The sequence below is a fragment of the Oculina patagonica genome, chromosome 10, assembly GCF_052425735.1.
Source record: "Oculina patagonica isolate OP01 chromosome 10, crgOcupat, whole genome shotgun sequence".
NCBI classification, from domain to species: domain Eukaryota; kingdom Metazoa; phylum Cnidaria; class Anthozoa; order Scleractinia; family Oculinidae; genus Oculina; species Oculina patagonica.
In genome coordinates this window covers 11,694,030-11,715,329 of record NC_135767.1, presented here as the reverse complement: position 1 = coordinate 11,715,329, position 21,300 = coordinate 11,694,030, and the positions used below count along the sequence as shown (strand labels likewise).

General features: G+C 38.7%; 2 protein-coding genes across 6 annotated transcripts; one reads left to right on the top strand and one right to left on the bottom strand.

Annotated features, from left to right (window-relative positions):
* Positions 1 to 961: 961 nt before the first annotated feature.
* LOC144628483 (uncharacterized) lies at positions 962 to 14,959 on the bottom strand. 5 transcript variants are annotated; one of them, XM_078486590.1, is made up of 6 exons: positions 14,911 to 14,959; positions 13,741 to 14,066; positions 4,851 to 4,951; positions 4,368 to 4,596; positions 3,124 to 3,401; positions 962 to 2,371 (listed from the first exon to the last, which is right to left on the bottom strand). In XM_078486590.1, the coding sequence occupies exons 3-6, from the start codon at positions 4,912 to 4,914 to the stop codon at positions 1,056 to 1,058; spliced, it is 1,887 nt and encodes a 628-aa protein (XP_078342716.1). In that variant the 5' UTR covers positions 4,915 to 4,951; positions 13,741 to 14,066; positions 14,911 to 14,959; the 3' UTR covers positions 962 to 1,055. The 5 variants fall into 5 exon arrangements, with proteins under 5 accessions (XP_078342716.1, XP_078342717.1, XP_078342715.1 ...); XM_078486591.1 differs by having other exon boundaries at positions 13,980 to 14,066; XM_078486589.1 differs by lacking the exon at positions 14,911 to 14,959 and having other exon boundaries at positions 13,741 to 14,677.
* Positions 10,637 to 20,697, top strand: LOC144628496 (uncharacterized). The gene is made up of 5 exons (XM_078486604.1): positions 10,637 to 10,710; positions 11,887 to 12,185; positions 17,477 to 17,742; positions 18,615 to 18,764; positions 19,633 to 20,697. The coding sequence occupies exons 2-5, from the start codon at positions 11,896 to 11,898 to the stop codon at positions 20,520 to 20,522; spliced, it is 1,596 nt and encodes a 531-aa protein (XP_078342730.1). The 5' UTR covers positions 10,637 to 10,710; positions 11,887 to 11,895; the 3' UTR covers positions 20,523 to 20,697.
* The last annotated feature ends 603 nt before the right edge of the window (positions 20,698 to 21,300 follow it).

Sequence of the window (21,300 nt, the reverse complement as noted above, 5' to 3'; positions counted from 1 at the left end):
GTAATAAATAATGAAGATGAAGTATTCAACATGACACGAGCATGGGACAAAGAAAAATTCTGAGTCCCCGACGGGAATCGAACCCATGGCCTCCCAGATACCGGTTGGGCGCTCTAACCAACTTAGCTACGAGAGACTCGTTGTGAGCTGGGCCATTTTACTAGGTTGATAAGTGACACGCATCCTGCATACTGCTAGGATCAGCAATGTCGAATTCATCAAGTTTGTAGTAAATAATAAAGATGGTAAATTTTAAGCTCGGTAATAAATAATGAAGATGAAGTATTCGACATGACACGAGCATGGGACAAAGAAAAATTCTGAGTCCCCGACGGGAATCGAACCCATGGCCTCCCAGATACCGGTTGGGCGCTCTAACCAACTAAGCTACGAGAGACGCGTTGTGAGCTGGGCCATTTTACTAGGTTGATAAGTGACACGTATCTTGCATACTTCTAGGATCAGCAATGTCGAATGACTCAGAATTTTTCTTTGTCCCATACTCGTGTCATGTTGAATACTTCATCTTCATTTTTTATTACCAAGCTTAAAATTTACCATCTTTATTATTTACAACAAACTTGATAAATTCGACATTGCTGATCCTAGCAGTATTTTAACCGCGCTATCGGCCTAGCTGTGATAGAATACAAAAGGATTCTGCCGACTTTCAAAGGACTATTCAGAAAGAATCGAAGCTGTGGGACAGCCTTTAATGTAGGTATTTGATAGTGGAAGTACTTGGGAAAAGAAACACTGGACGAAATGGTGTTAAACCAGCTAAACGACACAAAGGAGCAATTGAACATGAAAAAAGGCCATGTCTACCGCTTCGATTCCCTTACATTGAGGGCTTGTGTTGCCTGTGGTAATATTGAGTGGAACAAAGAATAAACGCTTATGGGCATTCATGCCTAGCAGTCCACTAACATGATTTTATCAATGAAGATGGAAAACATAACTTCACAATTCGTTTTTTAATCAGATTATTATACTTGTGGCGGATACATTAATTCTAAGAAACACTCAAACAGCATCGAGCATCCATCCTTGTTTTACTCGTTGAATTGCTTGGCAGGAGGAGGCCTTATCTCTTTAGTGTTGTCAATGGTCTTCACCTTAGGTGCAGGTGGATGGATGCGAGGAAACACCGGAGGCTCACCCTTCCCACCATCACCGTCGTTAAATTGTTTGGCGGGAGGGACTTTCATCTCCTTGCTGTTGTCGATTGGTTTAACCTCGGGCGGTGGAGGGAGGATACGGGGAAACTCTGGGAAATTCTCCGCCTGGTCGTGCAATGCTGTTAAATTGGACATTGCATCTTGCATTTCGCTGATGGGACGAGATGGATACCAATATGACTTTATCTCGTTTTCCGTGGTTTCTTCAAACTGGCCCGCCATAGTGAATGCGTAAAGATCTTTGTTTGTCAGCTGATCGATGAAGTATTGTGCGTATGGGTAATGCTGCTTCAAAGCAAGCCACTGCCAAGGGTATATGTTCTGCTCAATCTGATCTTTCAGGTCCTCGTAAAACGGTTTCTGAGCACTTCCAAAGGTCCACTCCATATTGACCCGATTACCAGAACCGCGCTGCTCCTGGTGGAAATTGGGATTATTTCCATGGTAGCCGCCTCCCCAAACCATGTAACCTTCCAGTTTAACAGAAAATGTGGGCACGACGGTAGCTGTGTAGGGAATGGTAACTTTCTGGGGCTTTTTAAATGCATGCCATTCCGCAAACGTTTTCGGTGGAAGCTCTTTCTGCTCCTTCACTGAAAGGATGTGCCAGTCCTCTTCAACAGTTTTGTCTTCTTCATCTCCTCCCCACTCGTAACTGAAACTGGATTTGGCAGAAAATCCAACACCGCCTGTTGCACTTGGTGGCTCGTACGAGACGCCAACTTCAATTCCAAATTTGGAATCCCAACTGGTTGTTTTGACATTTTTCAGGGTGCTTGCAACACGCATTTGAATTTCCACTTCGGAAGAATACCCTGGATTGTTCTTGTTGTTAGAAGCAACCTTGCTGTAGCTTCTGTCAGGGGAATTTAACAACTGCTGTTCTTGCTCCAAGGGAATTGTCTGCTTGATGGATTCTCCGAATGTCACATCTTTCATAGTGAATGCAAAGTTCTCATAAGTTATCTTCAGACGAACGTCCTTCTTGGGTCCGTCGCCAGTGCACCAGTTCGATCTGTATACAGATTCCCATTTGTCGCCTCTCCGACGAAAATCATCTCCGGCGTATTCGGCCCAACATCCACCAGACCATGCAAATCCCATCATGCTAGCTAGCTGACCGATGTAAAACTGGGTTGAATCCATAACACGCTGCTTAAGTCCGTCCAGTGTCTCGAGTTGGGGGATTGCTAGAAATAAATAACGCACCAGTTAATCTTCTTGTATTATAAAAGTTAAGTAATCGATTCGATAAATCAATTTAAGCAACCTTCTTTAAGTGATAACATCACGGTGACATGGCCTTGTGCCATGTTCGCTAACGAACCCAACAACAGTTTTAATTCGAAAGTGAGTAGTCCATTGAATAACTCTATCCCTGCGTTTTGAAAATCACAACTCATTTGCATTAACGGCGCAGTAGTCTGTTAAGAATCTAAAACTGTAAAACACCTAGATAAGAAGAACTGATTAAATTTTGGGGTCACTGGTTTTAAGTTTTCCTTCCATTTTTGTCCTTCGGGTTTTACATATGTTGCGGCTGCAGTGAGTAAAAGCAGATGACAACCGATTCCAAGTTGGTTTGTATGTCATGAAAAAGATATATCTAAAGTACTACATTACATAGTTAGTACGCTAAAAACATTAATTTTTGAAATCTGACGGTCCTTATGCATATTTTCGTTTCTGAAAATACGACCACACCTTAGAACACTATGGATAAAATGAATTAAAAAGCATCAGCAACATTCTAGGCCACAGTTGTTCAGATGGTAAAAACGCTATCCAGTAGGTAAATCATTGTCCGATGGATAGCGAAGAAGGTTTTGTATGACAGTTATTCACTGGAAAGCGATTTATCCGGTGGATAGCATTATCCACCCTTTGAACAACTGGGCCCAGGTAAGCAAACAAGCAAATAAAACAACAAACAAAAACTCACCGTCCACCATTTTGCAACATTTAAAAGACTTGATGCTGGACAGTCTGTCTCCTGTTTGTGTCCGAAAGCCAGTAATGAAATAACCGTCTCTCTTGCACTCACTGAGACCAGCTTTATTGAAAGTGTTGCTTACGTCTTCGTTATAGCAATCTCCATAGAGATATGGATGATGGGATGGCTTACAGCATTTTCCCCACTCGATAAAATGCAGGTCGTTCCCATTACTGCGATACAGGCCTCTGAGAAAGAATCCTTGCTGGCAAGAGCTTGTTCCAGCACTAAAAGAGCATTCAACCTATTTCGTGGAATACCAAAACATAATAATCAGCTACAGAAACATCATCATCATCATCATCATCATCACATCATCATCATCCTCATCCTCATCATCATCATCGTCATCATCATCATCAAGATCAACAACAACAACGGCAACAACAGCAACAGTAACCAAAACAATATCAACAAAACAGCAACAACAAAACAGCAACAACAATACAGAAAAAACAAAACAGCAAAAACCAAACAACAACCAGCAACAACAATGATAACAATGGAAACAATGAGAGCAGCAACAACGGAACAAAAACGACGATAAACAACAACAACAACGACAACATCAAAAATTAAAACGCTTCTTATTATAATTTTAACTTCAAATAATATGGCTGAGACCAGTATGAGAGAAACCGCCTGATATTTTAAATACATATGCATTTAAAAACGCAGAGCTACAGTCGCATAATTCAGATGCCAAATTCATCGTCCACCGATGTCTTTTTCCTTGTCAAGGAGAGCTTCATTGGCGAGCGCATGAGACAGAGGAGTTCAGTTCGAGTTAATCAATAAAATACGTCTTACCTCTTTGAAATGCACTCTTGCGTATATTTTCCCCATAATTAACTCATATGCGAACCACAATGAACTCATTTGCGGCGGTCCAATCCCTCGAATCTCAACAAAATCTGTGCGAATGTTTCGAGCGCCATTATTTTGAAAAATATGTGCCGCTGACTGTTGTGACCGTGACTTTCGTTGGACGAAGTCGAACGGAGCGTCTTCGGAAAGCGAAGTTTTGCGAGCGAAGCATGACATTCCGTGGTCGATTTGTTTGAAAAAAGGTGCTCAAAACGATTCACTGTTTAACTTACTGAATTCCTTTGCTCCCTATGCAGTGACTTAACAGGGCGGAAGGTGTTGTAAATTTTAAACAGTAGTTAGGAACCACGAGTTATGAATCTTACCCGTCCAATGACCTGGTCCAATCAGGCATCTGACACTGGGTCGGGGTGTTCCAGAAGGTTTTATCTCGCTGGCAACATTTGGCTTTTTTTATTCCATTCAAGTTGTTAGTGCCATCCCGTTCAAAGCCGACAAGATAATAATATCCATTCGAAGATTGACACGCTGTTTCCCCATTTTTCTTAAACCGACTTCCGCTCCAATCTTGCATAAAACAGGAACGAGTAGCAACTAGACAAAAAGAGGATTAAGCACGTGACCATTTCACTACCAGTTTAAGTCAACTGATGCATTTTATGCGGGGTTACTTTAAATGTCAAGTGCTCCGGTGTTCATTGCACCCGGTATTGTTTCTCTGGCTCTGTGTTTTTTTTTATCAAACAAACGACTGAAGGCAATTTGTTAATTTTATTGAATTCACTGTTCCTACGTTTTCTTCCAATACAATTTCGTAATCAGTAAAATTACAAGTAGCTTGTACTTACCTGAAAGTGTTGCAGACGAGGCAAATAGCATAAATGCCAGCCAGACTGTACAAGTCGGCTTCATAATGAGCAGAAACACTGTACTGTTTTATACGAAATAGCTGGAATAGTACGTAAAGGATGAATAAATACATCAATAAAGCCTTATGTCATGTGAAGAGAGCTATAACGTCTGACGGTTTGAGAAATAATTCACCCATTAATGACTCCAGATTACGTAAGTAGTGATAATTCCTGAAAAGTGGATTAGGATTTTAGATTTTTGCGTTTTTTAGAAAAGTCATTCTGCATTAATTTTATTTTTAAAGGATTTCAAATACTCGGATAATGGCATTTAGAGTAAGGATTTCCATTAACCGGATCATTCAGCAATCATATTTTGTTGTTATACCTAATCGTACCTTTTTGGTACGCTTCGGCGGCATATCAGGCGAGTTTGGTTAAGCAGTGGCTCCTATTTTGGAGAGACCAAACGAGCCCGATGTGCCGCCGAAGCGTACGCCAAAAAGGTACGATAAAGTATTAACCGCACCCAAATCACCGCCAAAAATCCGGTAATATTAATCGCTCTGTTGAAGCCATGCTTGCCAGGTACGTAGTGCAAATTGTGTTGACCTGCTTGTATTGATCCTTTTTTTGTCTTACACACTTTTATCAAGTTCCGCTTCTGACATTTTTTGTTCACTCATTTCTTTGGAGCTTCATTCTCTAAATTTTCAAAATTAAAATTTCGACTACATTGTTTCAGTCTGATTATTTTAGCGCGCTCAAGTCTAGTTTTGGCGGGAAAGTGTTTCTCCTTTTACGACCGGTAAACACCAGTTAAATTTAAATGACGAGGTTCTGTTTTATTGGTAAAACTTCTTTTCAATTCATCGTACGGTAACACAACTGTACTTGCGAGTGACGATGCTATCGCGACGTATCAGGTCAGTGACTTGATATCGAAGAATAATCATGAAAGCAGATCGCGCTTCTGATTGGCTACTTGCATTGCAAATTTGGGAACCTAAAAAGCGATATCCGGATTTCGGTGCAGTATCTTTATCCGGATTGTGGATGGGTGTCATCTTTGTTTGCTCAAGCTAAATCGAAAAATTTAATCACAGATTTTTGTACAAAGGAATGTGTTGTACAAAGGAACGTGTTGTAAGAAGTACAACTACTTTTAGGTTCTGTTTCTTTGCTATATATTTGTTTTTCGTTGCCAAAAAGTTATCAAAACTTTAAAGGAATAAAGCCAAACAAAGCGTACCCATATAGAATATCAACCATGCATAATTTTTTTATCGCGTTTTTGCGTAATTTTATAACTTGCGCTTTTGACGAGGAAATTTCTTTTATTAATTCAGGATCGAGGTTGTTTTTGTAAGCGTAGAGATTTTTGAAGAATAAAATATTTCGGAAGAACGAAACATTTTGTCGCGACTGTATTCTATAGAAAATAAATTACGTAATACAAAAACGAATAATTAGTTATAGACTGGTGCACTTAAAAATCTTTACAATAACAACTTAGGCTTATATTGACTTTTTTCGGCTGTGATAAAAAAATGAACTTTACAAATAATATCCTTTGTAAGATTCATCCGCGTTTTGTAAAGTTAAAAATGAAAAAAAAAAAACAAGTTGACTTTGGTTATCTTTTAACTTATTTGACTCTTTTTGCACCAACCTTACGTCCGATTGAAAACAGTGTAAAGTTAAAATTCAAGATACAGCTATCTTTATTAACATAGTAAAATATGAGAAAAATCATTCAACACAGTTTCTTAAATACTCACCACAATGCGCTATATGTGAATTTTTCTACTAAGGATCTTGCGTCCTCCTAGCCAGGCTGGGTTATGCGGGTTTGGGATTTTACATGTAGGTATAACTAAAGCAACGGCTCAATGAAAACTTGTTACAGGCACCAGTACCCTCGTTTATTAATTTCACACTCCAGTGAATTCCATCTTGACATTGCATTGTTGAACGACATGCAATAAGTCAAACACGAGACCGAGTATTCATGGTATTCAACCTCGAGGAGTTATTTGGAAAACTAATATGTAAACAAAATATATCGATGTAGCATGGCAGATATCCAAATAAAACTCTCATCCTTTCCGAACTTTTTGTCAGACTTTTCGTTAAGCAATTCACAAACTAAAGGGAGAACGAAGAAAAAATAAGCCAAGAAAAAAGCTAATTAACACTTGGTACGGTTATGAATTTTCTTTGTTCTAAGTTCATGAATTGTTTATACAATGTTATTTTGTAATATCTTGAAAGTGCAAGCAACACATCCTTGCTATCTTATAGACTTACGACGTAAAATAGAAAGAAGAAAATAAACATTAAATCTCACACGTACGCCATTCTTGGATATTAAAGCCACAATTATTATTCATTGCTCATTTTTTTCGCTTAGTGTGTTAAGTCACTAGTGTTATTGTTTATACACGCAAAGTAAGGGTCCATCGAGCAAGAAGTGTACTTCCATAAATGGAAGATGATAATTGTTTCTTCGTAGTTAATAAATGCTTTGCTTCCGCTTAGTAGCTAATTTCGGGAAGCATATTATCACTGGCAAATTAATCGCCAGAATAGAAAATCTTTAAGTTTCCCGACATGTGGTAAAATTGGCTTGTCTTTTATGTATTCTTTGTCAAATGATTTTAATTGAAACTCTCTTTGCATGAATGGTTGGTTGTTAGACAAAACAATTGCTAGAAGTCAGTAAATTTGAAAATGAAAAACTGGCCCCCTGGCTTAAAATAATGAACCATGCGATGCCATTTCTCACTTACGACATCGTTGTCCAATTATTTTAATGTAATTTTGTTTTTAAGCTTCAACTGACTCTCGCATCAATGGTAATCATCAGTACAAAAAAGACAACCGAAGTGAAAAAATAAGGCATTTAAAATTCTACGGGCTGCACTTTCTGATTAGAAATGCCTTGATACTTCTTTTGCTAAATGGCCAACGCATTGTCCTTAAGGTATTACTTGTTCGCCTTTTCATTCGCTTTATATTTCTTTAATTTTCAAAGCAAATCCGCCTTATATAAAATCTGCTCATAATTTCTTAGGCAGTTGTTTTTACTTTATATTTGTTCTCAAACCTACGCCATTATTAAAAGGGCAAGAGTTTTTATAAGGTGATAAAATTCTATTGCAATTGATGAAGCTATACTTTAAAGTCTTGGCAATTTCAAATTGTCAGTCATTCAGCTCAGAAAAGTGGTTAAAAAGTCAATACTCTCTGTATTAGGGTAAAAGTCAATACCATGAACAACACAGAGTGTACGTTCACTTTGAGTTTCTATTAATCCTCGCCTTTTCCTTGTTAATTTCGCGTGTTCATTTTTATGACTTTGAGATTGTGTTTGTTAAGCAAAATAGTACACTATGGACACTGGAAATTTTTATAAGTAGTCTTCAGTATCTAATCTTTATCTAAAAATGTCCCTCTTCTTTTAAAATGATCAAACCACCTTAGCTTAGAAAAATAGAAAAGAGAATATACAATCGAAATATCAGTTAACTTCCAGGAAAGTTTCACCGGAGAATCAGGAAGAATGCTTCCAATATCACTAGGATTTGTTACTGGGCCCAGTTATTCAAATTGAGTCGTGGATAACACTTTCTACCGGATAAATCCTATCCAGTAGATAAGTATCCACTGAATAGTGCATAGCCGGTGGATAGCGTTATCAATCGTTGGAACAACCGGGGCCTGAAAGACAAATTAACCGTTCTTGCGTTGAATGTCTTTACTGTTTTGTATTTCTTTCACTCCAAAGGAAAACAAACTTGAACATAGTCGACTTGAAAAACGGTAACTTTGTTCTTTCTGGCAATGCAAATGTTCATTCACTATTTTCATTGTATCGCAAACAGACTGCTTTGATATTCAACACAATTATTTTCTGTAATTTAATTTTATTGCTCCGTTTTTGTTTTTGTAACGAGTTTTTGTACTTTATTATAGACAATCACGGAAAAAAAGCGATTGGTTTGTCTAAAAAGTGTCATTCTGAAACAACTTACCCGTTTAAGAACAAATTTTATTTAGCCGAAATGGCAAAACAATAAACTGCACAAGTAGAAAAATCACATAAACTCGCCCGGGATTTTTTTATCGATTTTAGTCTCTCTCTTCTGTCCTGAAAAGCCAGACATTGTCATGTTCATTGTTGTAAAGGTGAAATCAGGGTTTATTACGCAAAATTGGTTGATACAGTGCTCTAATTCTTACACTTGCTGAATATAAAACTATTTAAATAACAATTTTCACTTATACTATTGGTGTTAATTTTTTTTCCCGCAAAAATCAAATTTAGTATCCGCCAGTCGACATGAAGAGTGCATTTCTGGTGGTGTATTTATTCACTCCGACAAAGGGAACTTCAAAACAGGTCATCTCTCTCCTTACGGAAGCGCATAAAATGTCTTTTAATTGAGAAGCAAAGCGGGCGAGATATTTGTCCCCAACAGGCAAACGGCCCAAACATTCTGTTTCAACTAACCATGATGACTACTGAAACGGATTATGAAAGTATAATAACCAACTACAGAAGGACTCAAATGTTAGATAAGTCTACTTAATAAGACCACGAAGAGTTTACATCAAACACACAAACAGATCGGAATCAAAGAAAGAAGGATCGAAGCAAAGTTTAAGTCCACAAGTGATGATACATTTCGAAAACCTTCCAAAAATATGACAAAAAGAATATATTCAGGCGTTTTTCCTTGACATAACTTCATGGTTCAAAACCAGGGTAATAGAAAAAAGTCAATAAAACGTATCACGGTATTCATAGAAGATTCATTGTCTTGGTGTAAAAAATCAACCGTAAAATCAGGGTCAGGTGAGCTAAAAAATTACATTCGCTTTCATGAATCGAATATTAAGTTATATGGCAGTTTGTAAATTAACATTTCCGCCTTAAAACTGGCTTACGGTAAAATATAGCTCTTTCAAATATTTTTTTTTCTTCAAAATAAATTTATTTGCAGCGAAATCGTGTTCTTGACAATGAACATCGATCCTTTTTGCGGGTGATACTTTCATGACCTCCGACAAAGGGACTTTTTGAAACCTTCATCTCTTTTTCTATCATTATTTCAATGAATCGATTGCACTACTCGAGTCGAATGAAATACTGTTCCATAGATATGAATCGAAGCTTCCCTTACCAGAACTAATAGTTAGTAAGATCGTTTTTAGTTTTTGTCGGTTTCTTCTCCAGACCATAAAATTGACATATAGGCGAATCACAAATTAAAATTTTAAAACCTCAAATTTAATTAGTGCTTTGTTGTTAGCAAAACTGGCAAAAATCATTTCACTATGTGTAATTTTAAGGTTCATTGGATTGGAAGAACAAAGTACAATTTGCCGACAATTTGTCTTACTTAACTTATGAGCCATTCTTGTGATTTGTTTTTTTGTTTGTAGCAAATTAATCAAAGATCATTGTTTGACTAAATTAAAGCCATAAACACTAAATTTAAGTTATGTAGTTAAGCTTTTTCAATGGCAACGGGCTTTAGCCTTTTTTTGTTTTTGTTTTTGTTTTTTGTTTTTTCATTTTACCATGGGAAATTTAGCTTTTGATTTTGGCGGCGTTGACATAACAACATTTTTAAATTTATTTTCATGTGCTACTTTATGCTTCAAGAGACTGTGTACACAAATACCAGCACTTTGTTCAGGGAACAATGGAACTAGCCTTCCGTGCCTATTGTCCTGTTAATAATACATAACCCAATTTAATGGTTTACAGAAAACTTACAACATTTTAGTTGTTCAGTTCATTCATGATTTGAAAACGCTCCTGACTCTCAGAACACGTGGAGCTTTGGTAAGTCGTGCTTTACCGAAATACTCAACTTATATTTCCTATTGAGTGGCATTTCAACCAAATGAACAAAAGCTTTTTTAAAGGAATTCAGTGTCAAAAAGCATCATCTTTTACTGATGGAGTTATTGTTTTAGGAAAACGTAACTGCAATTGTCGAACTATTTGGCTTCTTGTTTGGACACTTCTGCTCTTCATTTTTATTTCGAAGCAATGGTTACGAAATGTTATAGCCTCATGGAGCTTCTTGTTCAAACAAATACCTTATACCAACATTTTTTCAAGACGTAAAGAACTTTCCTATAACGACAGAGGAAACGGGGGGTTGGTTAATGTCGTATATAATTAGTATACAACGAAAATTCTTTTTAAAATGTAAAGTATTCAATCGCCACTCCTAATTTTATGGCGAACACGATTTTTACATCCCTCTGTAACGAAGCTGAAGAAAATTAATTTACTGGCGAGTTTTTTCCTTGGCAAAAAATGAAAAAGAGGGTGTATACTTTTCCTATCCATTCGCGCACCACCTTTGTGGTTAAACGCTAATGCTTCAGCCTTTTTTTTATTTTGATTTGATGTTTTTTTGTCGTCAATATTGTAGAGTAAAAAAAATGTGTTTCGGCAAGTTTTTTTTTTTTTTCCAGAGGGGTGTATTTATAAGGTGTATAGCGCTAGCAGTGATATATATTCATTCGCGACGTTTCCTATTATTTTAAGACGGGAGCTATGGCAGAACTAAATTACTCGCTTAAGAACTAGTAATAAATCGTGGAAGTACAATAAACAATATACGGATTTTCTTTTGTCATGTTGACCTTATTGCGGTTTTCAGTGATTTGCGGACTCTGAAATTCAATATTCAACCAACGATTTACGCTTTTTGCTGCCGTCAATCATCTAACCGGACCTCTCGGGAAACACTTCAACCGGGTTAAGAAGTTCACTTCAACTGGGTTAAAAAGTCAAGTCTGTCGGTTGTAGCTTTCGATTCATTTTTTGTATGTTTCTGTTTTTTATGGTTCGTTGGCTGTCGCCATAATTATGATTGACGGCAGTAAAAAACGCAATCGTTAGTTGAATTTTGAATTTCAGAGTTCGCATATCACTGAAAGCCGTAATAAAATGCCAAGCTGTTCTACAAACGCATTTCTTTTTTAATAATTATCTTCGCTTCAGACTACCACGATGGCAACGGTTGGCTTAAGAATCTTGTCCCTGTTAGTGCTTTTCACGTTTCCAAGCTACACATTGCAAGGGTGCTACGAAGACGAGGAGTTTGAAGGAGAAATGTCAAAAGAGGGATACTCGTGGTGTACGCCTCAATACGACCTGTTGTACGTCAAAGGTTTTACGCGGGAGCGAAGAGACGATGACCTTAGAGACTTTAAGACGGTGAAATGCTGCCAGCCACCTCCAGTGCATGTGGAAAAACCATACACGTGCACCTCGGCTGACTGGGATATGAGTTTTTCAAGGTATGTGAAAAAGTAAAATGCAGTCAAAATCCGCGAGTAAGAACCTAATTTGTAAAAAAAAAAACTGTTAGGCTTAAATTTGCCAGTTAGACAACCTCTATACCAGAACCTCAGGCGTAACTGAAAACGCTCTAATCGCCCCATGTAAGGGAATCCAAGAGAGTCTTGGATTCCGGATTCCGCATCGTGGATTCCGGATTCCAGTGACTGGATTCCGGATTCAATGCCTGAGGATTCCGGATTCCAAAAGGTGCGAGATTACGGATTCCACACCTTTTAAATCTGTTTTTTTAGTGGTACCTCAACAGCAGATTACGCTATTTTTATAGCATATTCAGCTGTTAAGATGCGATGTCGTCTATTTTCTTCCTTTTTTTTAGTATATTAAATTTAAATATACGTAAAAATATAGAGCGTAAAGCGAGAAAAAAATTCAATTAAATTACAATATTGATTACTTCGAAATTACGCACGTATTTCTATAGAACAAAAAACAGCTGGACTTACATTTATAATTCCATGCGAAAAGCTTAATCCCTAGCCTGTGTACAGCCGTCCCGCTCCACTAAAAAAAAATCGGGAGGGAACCGTTCCCACCCCGATTTTTTGAGGGGAGCGGGACGGCTGTACACAGGCTACTTAATTCCGTAAATACTGTTTCACAGTTCGATACGCTAACTTAGCTCGCAGTCCCGCGCATCAAGAATTTGAGTGAAGAAGCGTGGGGCATGCTCTCAGATACCGGAAAATGCATTTAAAATTAGAAGAAAATAAACGTTCAGCGCTTTAAATATTGCTGTAAAAATGATATATTGCTTAAAGAGGAGATGAATCGGGGTACGCAAATCCGCCGATCCGTGCCGTAACCAATTCGCCACTGTTCTCGTTCAAGTCCAAATCCGCATTACATGAAAACTTTGTGTGGTATAGATTCGCTGCAACGGAAAGTCAGTGGAAAGTAGATGTTGCTTCTTATGCCAACTGTTTCAGAAGGTTCGTTTCACTGCTTGTCAGTTGCGACAATTACGCCAACATACCGACGAAAACCGACCAAAGTGATCCGGACTTCGTTAAATATCTGTTGCAGGTCAAATTGGTTTTAAGGTTAAATCTGTTTTTAGTCGATTTCAACCAAGGCATTAAAATCTGTTTAATCGCTACTCTGAGTTTCATGCCTCATGCGAGGCAATCATCAGGGGACTGCCAGAAAAAACGGTTACATTGAAAGAAATTTGAAAATACAGAACAATACAATACATTGTGTGTCACATGTCACGTCACGCGGGAACTTTATCACTAGTTACATGATAACGTTTTCCAGCAAGAATTTCCTAGCATGTTTGCAACACGATACGGGCTCGTTACCGGTTTACATAAAATGAAACATTTCTCCCACAAACACAAATTACATCTCTTGGTAATATTCGAATAAGACCTAGGCTGTTTAACTTTGCACCACTTGATGTCATGCTTAGTGTTCTGATCTTTCAAACTCCATATATACTTGCAAAAAAACAAATTTGAAAACTAACTTTGGGACTTCAACTGATCTTACCTGATTTTTCTCCGGCAATGATACAGCGTACTATCTTGAGGACGGTTCTTTAAATCAAGTGATGATGGGGAATATGCTAAAATGTGATGTTTCTAATACTTTGTTATGACATCTCGAATAAGGTTATTGGTTGCCTAAGGGGATCGGGTAGACCCTGTCCCAAGGTCTCACATGAATGGCTCGTTCCTTTCGAGAGAACAATGCCCCTTGTCCAAGAAATTAACAACAGGAACTCTTACCTACAGTAGAGGACCAGTAGAATAAAGCATTCCGGAATCATGTAAACAGGCCCATAGACTCCTTTCAATTCTGTGCGTTTTCTGTTGCTTTTAAGAAAGAAAATTACACTAAAAGACATTATTTTTTGTATTCATATTGCCAAGTTTAAAAATTCATTTAGTTTTCGACCATGACAACGGCGGTTGTCTTACAAGAATTCAAAATTAACGTGGCCGCTTGATCATAAATTTTATGTATATATCATATAGTTTATAAAATAGAAATAGATGAATGTTTCCTTTCTCTTCTCTTCTTTTTATATGTCAGTGTTATCATTATAAGATTCTGGCAACGCGAGACATGTTTGATTATTATACCGGGCATTCTTTTAACTCTTGAGCGAACAAATTACACGGGTATAAGAGTAATTGTGATTCCCAGATTAGAGACCTCCTGAAGAAAATAACAACCCAACTGGCTTTAAAAAAAAGCGAGCTACAGACTGACGTAGCTTTACTTTCGCATCTGTGAATGTGGCGTCTGAAGGAGAGCGTTCAAAATTTCACTCCCGCAATTTCCAGTATCAATTAATAGCAACTGTGAAAAAAAAAACGCTACTGCCAAATTCTAATTCGATCGGGAAAACACGGCCCCACAAGCTTCTCTGAGCTTTAAAAAGACAGCCGTGTTTAAGTAAAGGTAAGGTAGGGTGATGTTAGAAAAATTATGTTACACTATCAACGATCTAGAGTAAAACTGCAAACGATGAAAGCTGATTTAATTAAAATCAACGACACCTAATAACTACGTTTTAAAATAAAAATTGCGCATCGGTTTTCGCATTTTCCACGATTCGCGTTATTAACGGTTGGGTCAGCCTTGATATGTCACGTTAAGTCTATGCAAAGAAACAAATTTGAAAACTAACTTTGGGACTTCAACTGATCTTACCTGATTTTTCGCCGGCAATGATACAGCGTACAGGCGTACAGGGTACTATCTTGAGGACGGTTATTTAATTCAAGTGATGATGGGGAATATGCTAAAATGTGATGTTTCTAATACTTTGTTATGACATCTCGAATAAGGTTATTGGTTGCCTAAGGGGATCGGGTAGACCCTGTCCCAAGGTCTCACATGAATGGCTCGTTCCTTTCCAGAGAACAATGCCCCTTGTCCAAGAAATTAACAACAGGAACTCTTACCTACAGTAGAGGACCAGTAGAATAAAGCATTCCGGAATCATGTAAACAGGCCCATAGACTCCTTTCAATTCTGTGCGTTTTCTGTTGCTTTTAAGAAAGAAAATTACACTAAAAGACATTATTTTTTGTATTCATATTGCCAAGTTTAAAAATTCATTTAGTTTCCGACCATGACAACGGCGGTTGTCTTACAAGAGTTCAAAATTAACGTGGCCGCTTGATCATAAATTTTATGTATATATCATATAGTTCATAAAATAGAAAAAGATGAACGGTTTCCTTTCTCTTCTCTTCTTTTTATATGTCAGTGTTATCATTTTAAGATTCTGGCAACGCGAGACATGTTTGATTATTATACCGGGCATTCTTTTAACTCTTGAACGAACAATTACACGGGTATAAGAGTAATTGTGATTCCCAGATTAGAGACCTCCTGAAGAAAATAACAACCCAACCTGGCTTTAAAAGAAGCGAGCTACAGACTGACGTAGCTTTACTTTCGCATCTGTGTACGTGGCGTCTGAAGGAGAGCGTTCAAAATTTCACTCCCGAAGTTTCCAGTATCAATTCATAGCAACTGTGAAAAACACTACTGCCAAATTCTAATTCGATTGGAAAAACACGGCCCCACAAGCTTCTCTGAGCTTTAAAAAGACCACCGTGTTTAAGTAAAGGTAAGGTAAGGTGATGTTAGAAAAAATTTCTGTTACACTATCAACGATCTAGAGTAAAACTGCAAATGATGAAAGCTGATTTAATTGAAAACAACGACACCTAATAAATTGCACATCGGTTTTGCCCCAGCAATTAACAAAAGGAACTCCTACATACACTAGAGGACAAGTAGAATAAAGCATCCGAGATCGGGATGCAACACCACGTTTCATTGCTTGTTTTTTTTTTTCGACAATTCGCCAACATATCGCCGAAGACCGACAAGAGTGATTCGAACTTCGTTTATCCACGATCCGACCTTCCCGAAATAAAGAAGATCGGAATCTGGGCAAAAACTGTCAGCTTATCAGGGGCACCCAACGAGAAAATTTTACTATAGGTGTCAGAATACCGTTTTTACGTTATAAGTGTCCTTTTTGTGCGGTTTAAAGCCTTATCTTTAAACGCTAAGAAAAGTGTATCTTTTCGGATACGCTAGCTGGATTTTCAAACTTCAGAAAGTTTTAGGGAACGAAATATTATTACCCGAATTTACGAGCCGCTGTTGCCTTCTCGAAAATCGTAGCTGGCCTTTTTTCGTACCCAAAACGACATTTTTCTCTCTCAGAAAACAACAGGCATTACTTTCCCCATGTCACGAATGTTTGAGCTAAAGAGAACTCCAGTTTTCTCATCACACTTTAATCCGAAAATCGTAGGCCATTAATTATAAGTCTTCCGAACAGATATTCACCGAAACGGTCTGTTGGGTGCCCCTGGCTTATCCGCGATCTGCTGTACTTTCGAGATCCGCGAATCCGCTTGATGTATCGCAAAAAAATCCACACCAAGTTAGAAATTCACACCAAGTTAGAAATATACATTTTTTTTAGTGTTTTCTAATGCATCCTCGACCGGAGAGCCTGGTCACAGGCTAATGCTTCCCCATCTCGAATTCCGTACGTATTTCAATCTCCTCAAACGACAAGAAGAACCAGCTCGAACTGAGAATTTCTTGATCGCCGAATCGAAAGGGCACCTGGGAGTCGTGTTACTTCCACAGGGGAACTTCCTGGACAAAAATTCTCAGTGGTTTAACTTCGCCAGATTTCACCGTCAATCAAACTTACCTTTTACCGCTTTCACTATTACCGAATTTGTGGAAAATGTACAGGGATTTTCATCTGTGTCACAAGAATGGCGAGCTCCGCATGGAACCGAAAAGGATAAACACCTCCTGTGAGCATTGTTGACAGTTGAGAGACATTGCGTTACTCTTGGTATAAATTTCAATTTTTAAAGGTCAAAACGCAGCATGATAAAATGGTATTTTTTAACAAATAATGCATGCGCCCTACCAGGATGATCAAAGACCACAACACCGCCGTGTTGATTTAGAACTTGATTTGAATTTAGTAACCAAATATCAAAAATTTACGTTCGCTTTCTGGTTAGCTTCATAGTTTTTGTAGTGCTCTGATGGTAGATTCCGGATTCCACATGAGGCTGGATTCTGGATTCCACAGGCGGGATTCCGGATTCCAAAGGCCTGGATTCCGGATTCCAAGAGCAAAAATATGTTGGATTCCGGATTCCGGATTCCCTCACATGGGGCGACTCTAACAGTGAAATGATAAAGTAAATGTTTTGCGTTTTAGGGAGGGCTGGGCCTTCTGTCCATCCGGGCATTTTATTCGCGGACTCCACCGTGGGGGAGGTCATCAGCTGAATAGCATTCAGTGGGCTACCTGTTGTAAGCCTGCTTTTCATCCACATTGGTACAAACAGTGTTATGACCAAACTGTTGGCGATGGCGAGAGAATGGAATGCAGTAGAAATAATTTCTACGTGGTTGGAATCCACCGAGGAGCGTCCAATGCACTTTCCAGCATCAACAAACTGAAATGCTGCAATATGTATGATGGTATGTATTTACAGCTTACTATGCGAGGCTATCGGGACTTATGGCTAGTGTTATGGCTAGTGGTTAACCGCCGACTGGCTAGCTCAGTTGGTAGAGCGCCGACTGGCTAGCTTAGTTGGTAGACTGTTGTGAGGAAGGTCTCGGGTTCGATTCCAGACCGGACAAACACTCAAGCTCTTAAAAGAACTGAAGAGAACGTGCTGCCTTTGCAATGAAATCTGCAAATGGTTAGATGTGTAGTCTTCTCGGATAATGACACGATTAACCGTAGTCCCCGTCCCCTGCATCTTCAGTGTTATACGGCAAACAGAAGACGTTAAAGAAACCACACACTTATCCAAAGCGTAGGGCACGGAGTTCCTGGTGTTGTGGTCTGGCCTTGTTTCACGGGTTGGTGCTTCACATAGGGTTAACCTCGTTGCGCCTTTCCCACCTAGGGCAGAATTGTCTAAGAAAAAATGGCTATGAATATTGCTATTTTCAGATCGAAAGCTCATCCTGTGCATAGTTTCATGTTCATGTTTTTTGTCAGTGAGTTTAGGGCTTTTGCAGTGGGTATCTGCAAATTGTTTGCCTGAGAAACCCGACGAAAATGCTACGTATCATGATGGACAAGTGCCATCTGAGAGGGAAAGAGTTACTGCAGATTTTATTCGCACGTTCATGTTCCCACCATCCATGCAAACATTTCTCTAGTTACTGTTATTTCTTAAACGCGCTTGTGTTTATCGAGACAATGCACATATACATAGGTCTCTATATATTGTCAGCAGAATCCAGGTCCTAAATAGACATTTGTTGTCAATCCATTTGAAGCAGTAAATAGGTAATATTCTCAAGACATTTACAATGCCATCTTACCTTTTTTGCAGAGAAGCTTCCTCTCAAGAACGTACTAGAAGTGAAAACGCGAGTTATGGATGTAACGCTTGATAATTTGGCACTTCTTGCTAATTACCTTGGGTATGGTTGGGCTGGTGGCTGCAGAGGTAGACGAGCTGGTCAGGACTTCTTACGAGAAGGTACAGATACCTGAGTACAGATACCTTGTTACTTTTATTGCTGGTTTGCAACTGACGTCACGGCGGCCATGTTGGGGGACAGGAACAAAGCGTTTCCCTTCACTGGGAATTTAACTTTTTATCTGAAAAATTTTGCGAAAATTTATTTTATTGTTTTGACCCCCAGCATGGCCGCTTTGTCACGTGGTTGCAAGCCAGCAATACATGAACTTTGTATTGACCCATTTTAAGTATTGTAATTCTTCACTGATTGGTATAGGTAAAAATATCAGCAAGAAGCTGGAAGACGCTAACTACTGTTGACTACGAATAATAATGAGCACGAGCTCTCATGCTGGGCATGAGAACACTAGGAAATAGACGTATAGAACAATCTCTAATAGTTTTTTAAGTGTTTTAAAGGAAATGGCCCATGTTATATCACTAACTTATTCAAGCCCCGGGTCACCCAATACAATCTTAGAAGTAGCGGGCTGAACGTAGAACAAGGTCCTTATAATAGTAGATTATTTCATGGTTCGTATTCATATATTATCTCTAGAATTTGGAATCAGTTGCCATCAACTGCGAAAAACGCACAAAACGTGTCATTTTTTATCAAAGACGATAAATTTTGGTGATTGCCAACTCAGTACTTGCATTTAATGGCAACTTTACAGACATTTTGTACCTGTATTTTAAACATGTAGTTTTAAGATCTTTTTAATAATGTATTTTTAATATGTAGTTTTTATATCTTTTTAATATCATTTCATTTTTTCTATGCACCAAAATCGTCAAACACTCTTATCATGAGCCTCAGGCTCAGGAGATTGGGAAACCACTCCCCGTGTACTTGACGTAAGATAAATATCCTTTACCTTTAAAGGAGACACCTGGAGGGCTCACTACCAGAATGGGTGCGGAGGATACATGTCAACAAGTCGTCTGAAGATCGTCTACGAGAACTTTTCATTCAAGGTGAAGAATATGGAATACCTGGAGCCAGAAATTAAAGATTTGAAGCCCATCGTACAGGATGCCGGAGAGATACACAATCGAGATTCCTCACCAACGGTGTCGACCATAGCTCGACAAATCAAATCTGTCCGCACCGTGACACACTCATCCTCAACCAGGTTCAAGTCTGGCTTTGAAGCTTCCGTGACACTTAGTTACCAGTCTCCCGGATTGATCGCCGGTGCAGCCGCTGGTGTTTTCAAAGGGTCCGTGACGCTGTCAGGCGGAAGGGAAGGAGCTGTACTCAACACAGACGAAAACGGTGAAATAAAGTGGGACATCGTGCAAGTAAGAGAAACGCAGACCACAGAAGGCAACGCAGCCTCATCTTACCGCATAACCACCTCCAATAAGAAAGTTGACGTACCTTACAAAGCCACCATACAAGTCCAGTTCACTGCCAGGCTCGAAGGCTTTCTCATCTGGGGTGGTGGACCCAATGGAAAAAATCCCAACTACCACGAGACATACCGAGGATCAGGTGATCGACCTACCTTTAAGTACACCATCGGCACGTCAACCGTTCCCTTCTACAAGTTCCTGAAGCAGGCCAGTCAGCGGGGCGAAAGTCCTTGGCTTTGGCATCTCCTGAAGCAGAACATACCAGAGTCACAAAATGTTATCGACAAATTGACCGACGAGAGCCTGTACGAGTTTGAGCTCCATGGCACGTTCCATGACGTCGCAGGCTTGGATTTCAACGTGCGATGGAATGATATACCAGTCTCGGGGGCTGCTAATGCCACGATCAATGCATAAGCACATATGACGAGTGAATGATTATAATTTACTTGTTGACACGACAGTCAGTGTCCTTTGTATGATGTTTCACGTCATATTAAACATAAAAACGAAACGAGGTTGTGTTTTAATTTAGAAGCGAATAATTCGTTCAAAGCAGAAACCCATTAGGATTAAAACGTGTAACTCCCTATGATTCCTATTGTACAAAGCACAAAAATATATCACAACACAAAATAGCTTTTAAGCCTTGAATCATTGTTCTCAAGCTTATAATTTCCGTGGTCAGCCATCAACCCATAGGTCCTCGACAGAAAAACCCTATTGTCATACCCCCCCTCCAAAAATTGCTTCTGTTGGGCAAGTGATTCTAAGAGTTTTAAAAAAGTTTGTCACTTTGTTATGCTTACAGCAGGTTCCTCGCTAGCTTAAAAAAATTGTAATCGTTGCCAGTGCGTGATCGACTAGAGAAAGCAATTAAAATACATAGTGATAGCAAAAAAAAAATATAAGGTCATAAAACCATTTACTTCTATTATCCTCTTTTTAAGATGCTCTCAGTCCTCCAACAACACTTTAAATACTTTACAAAAGCACTTTAATTTTACAGCTGCAAGAATGAAGAACCGCAAAGTGATTTTATAAAAGCTTTTAACGGGGAATGTCTGGCGTTATAATGACCACTTCATGTTGAAAGAGAAAATAGATTAAAACCTTGATGAAGTAAAACAAGAGTTTTATTGCTCGGCGTACAAATTCAAGGATGGAATCGCACGTAAAGGGGCCCAAAATAGAA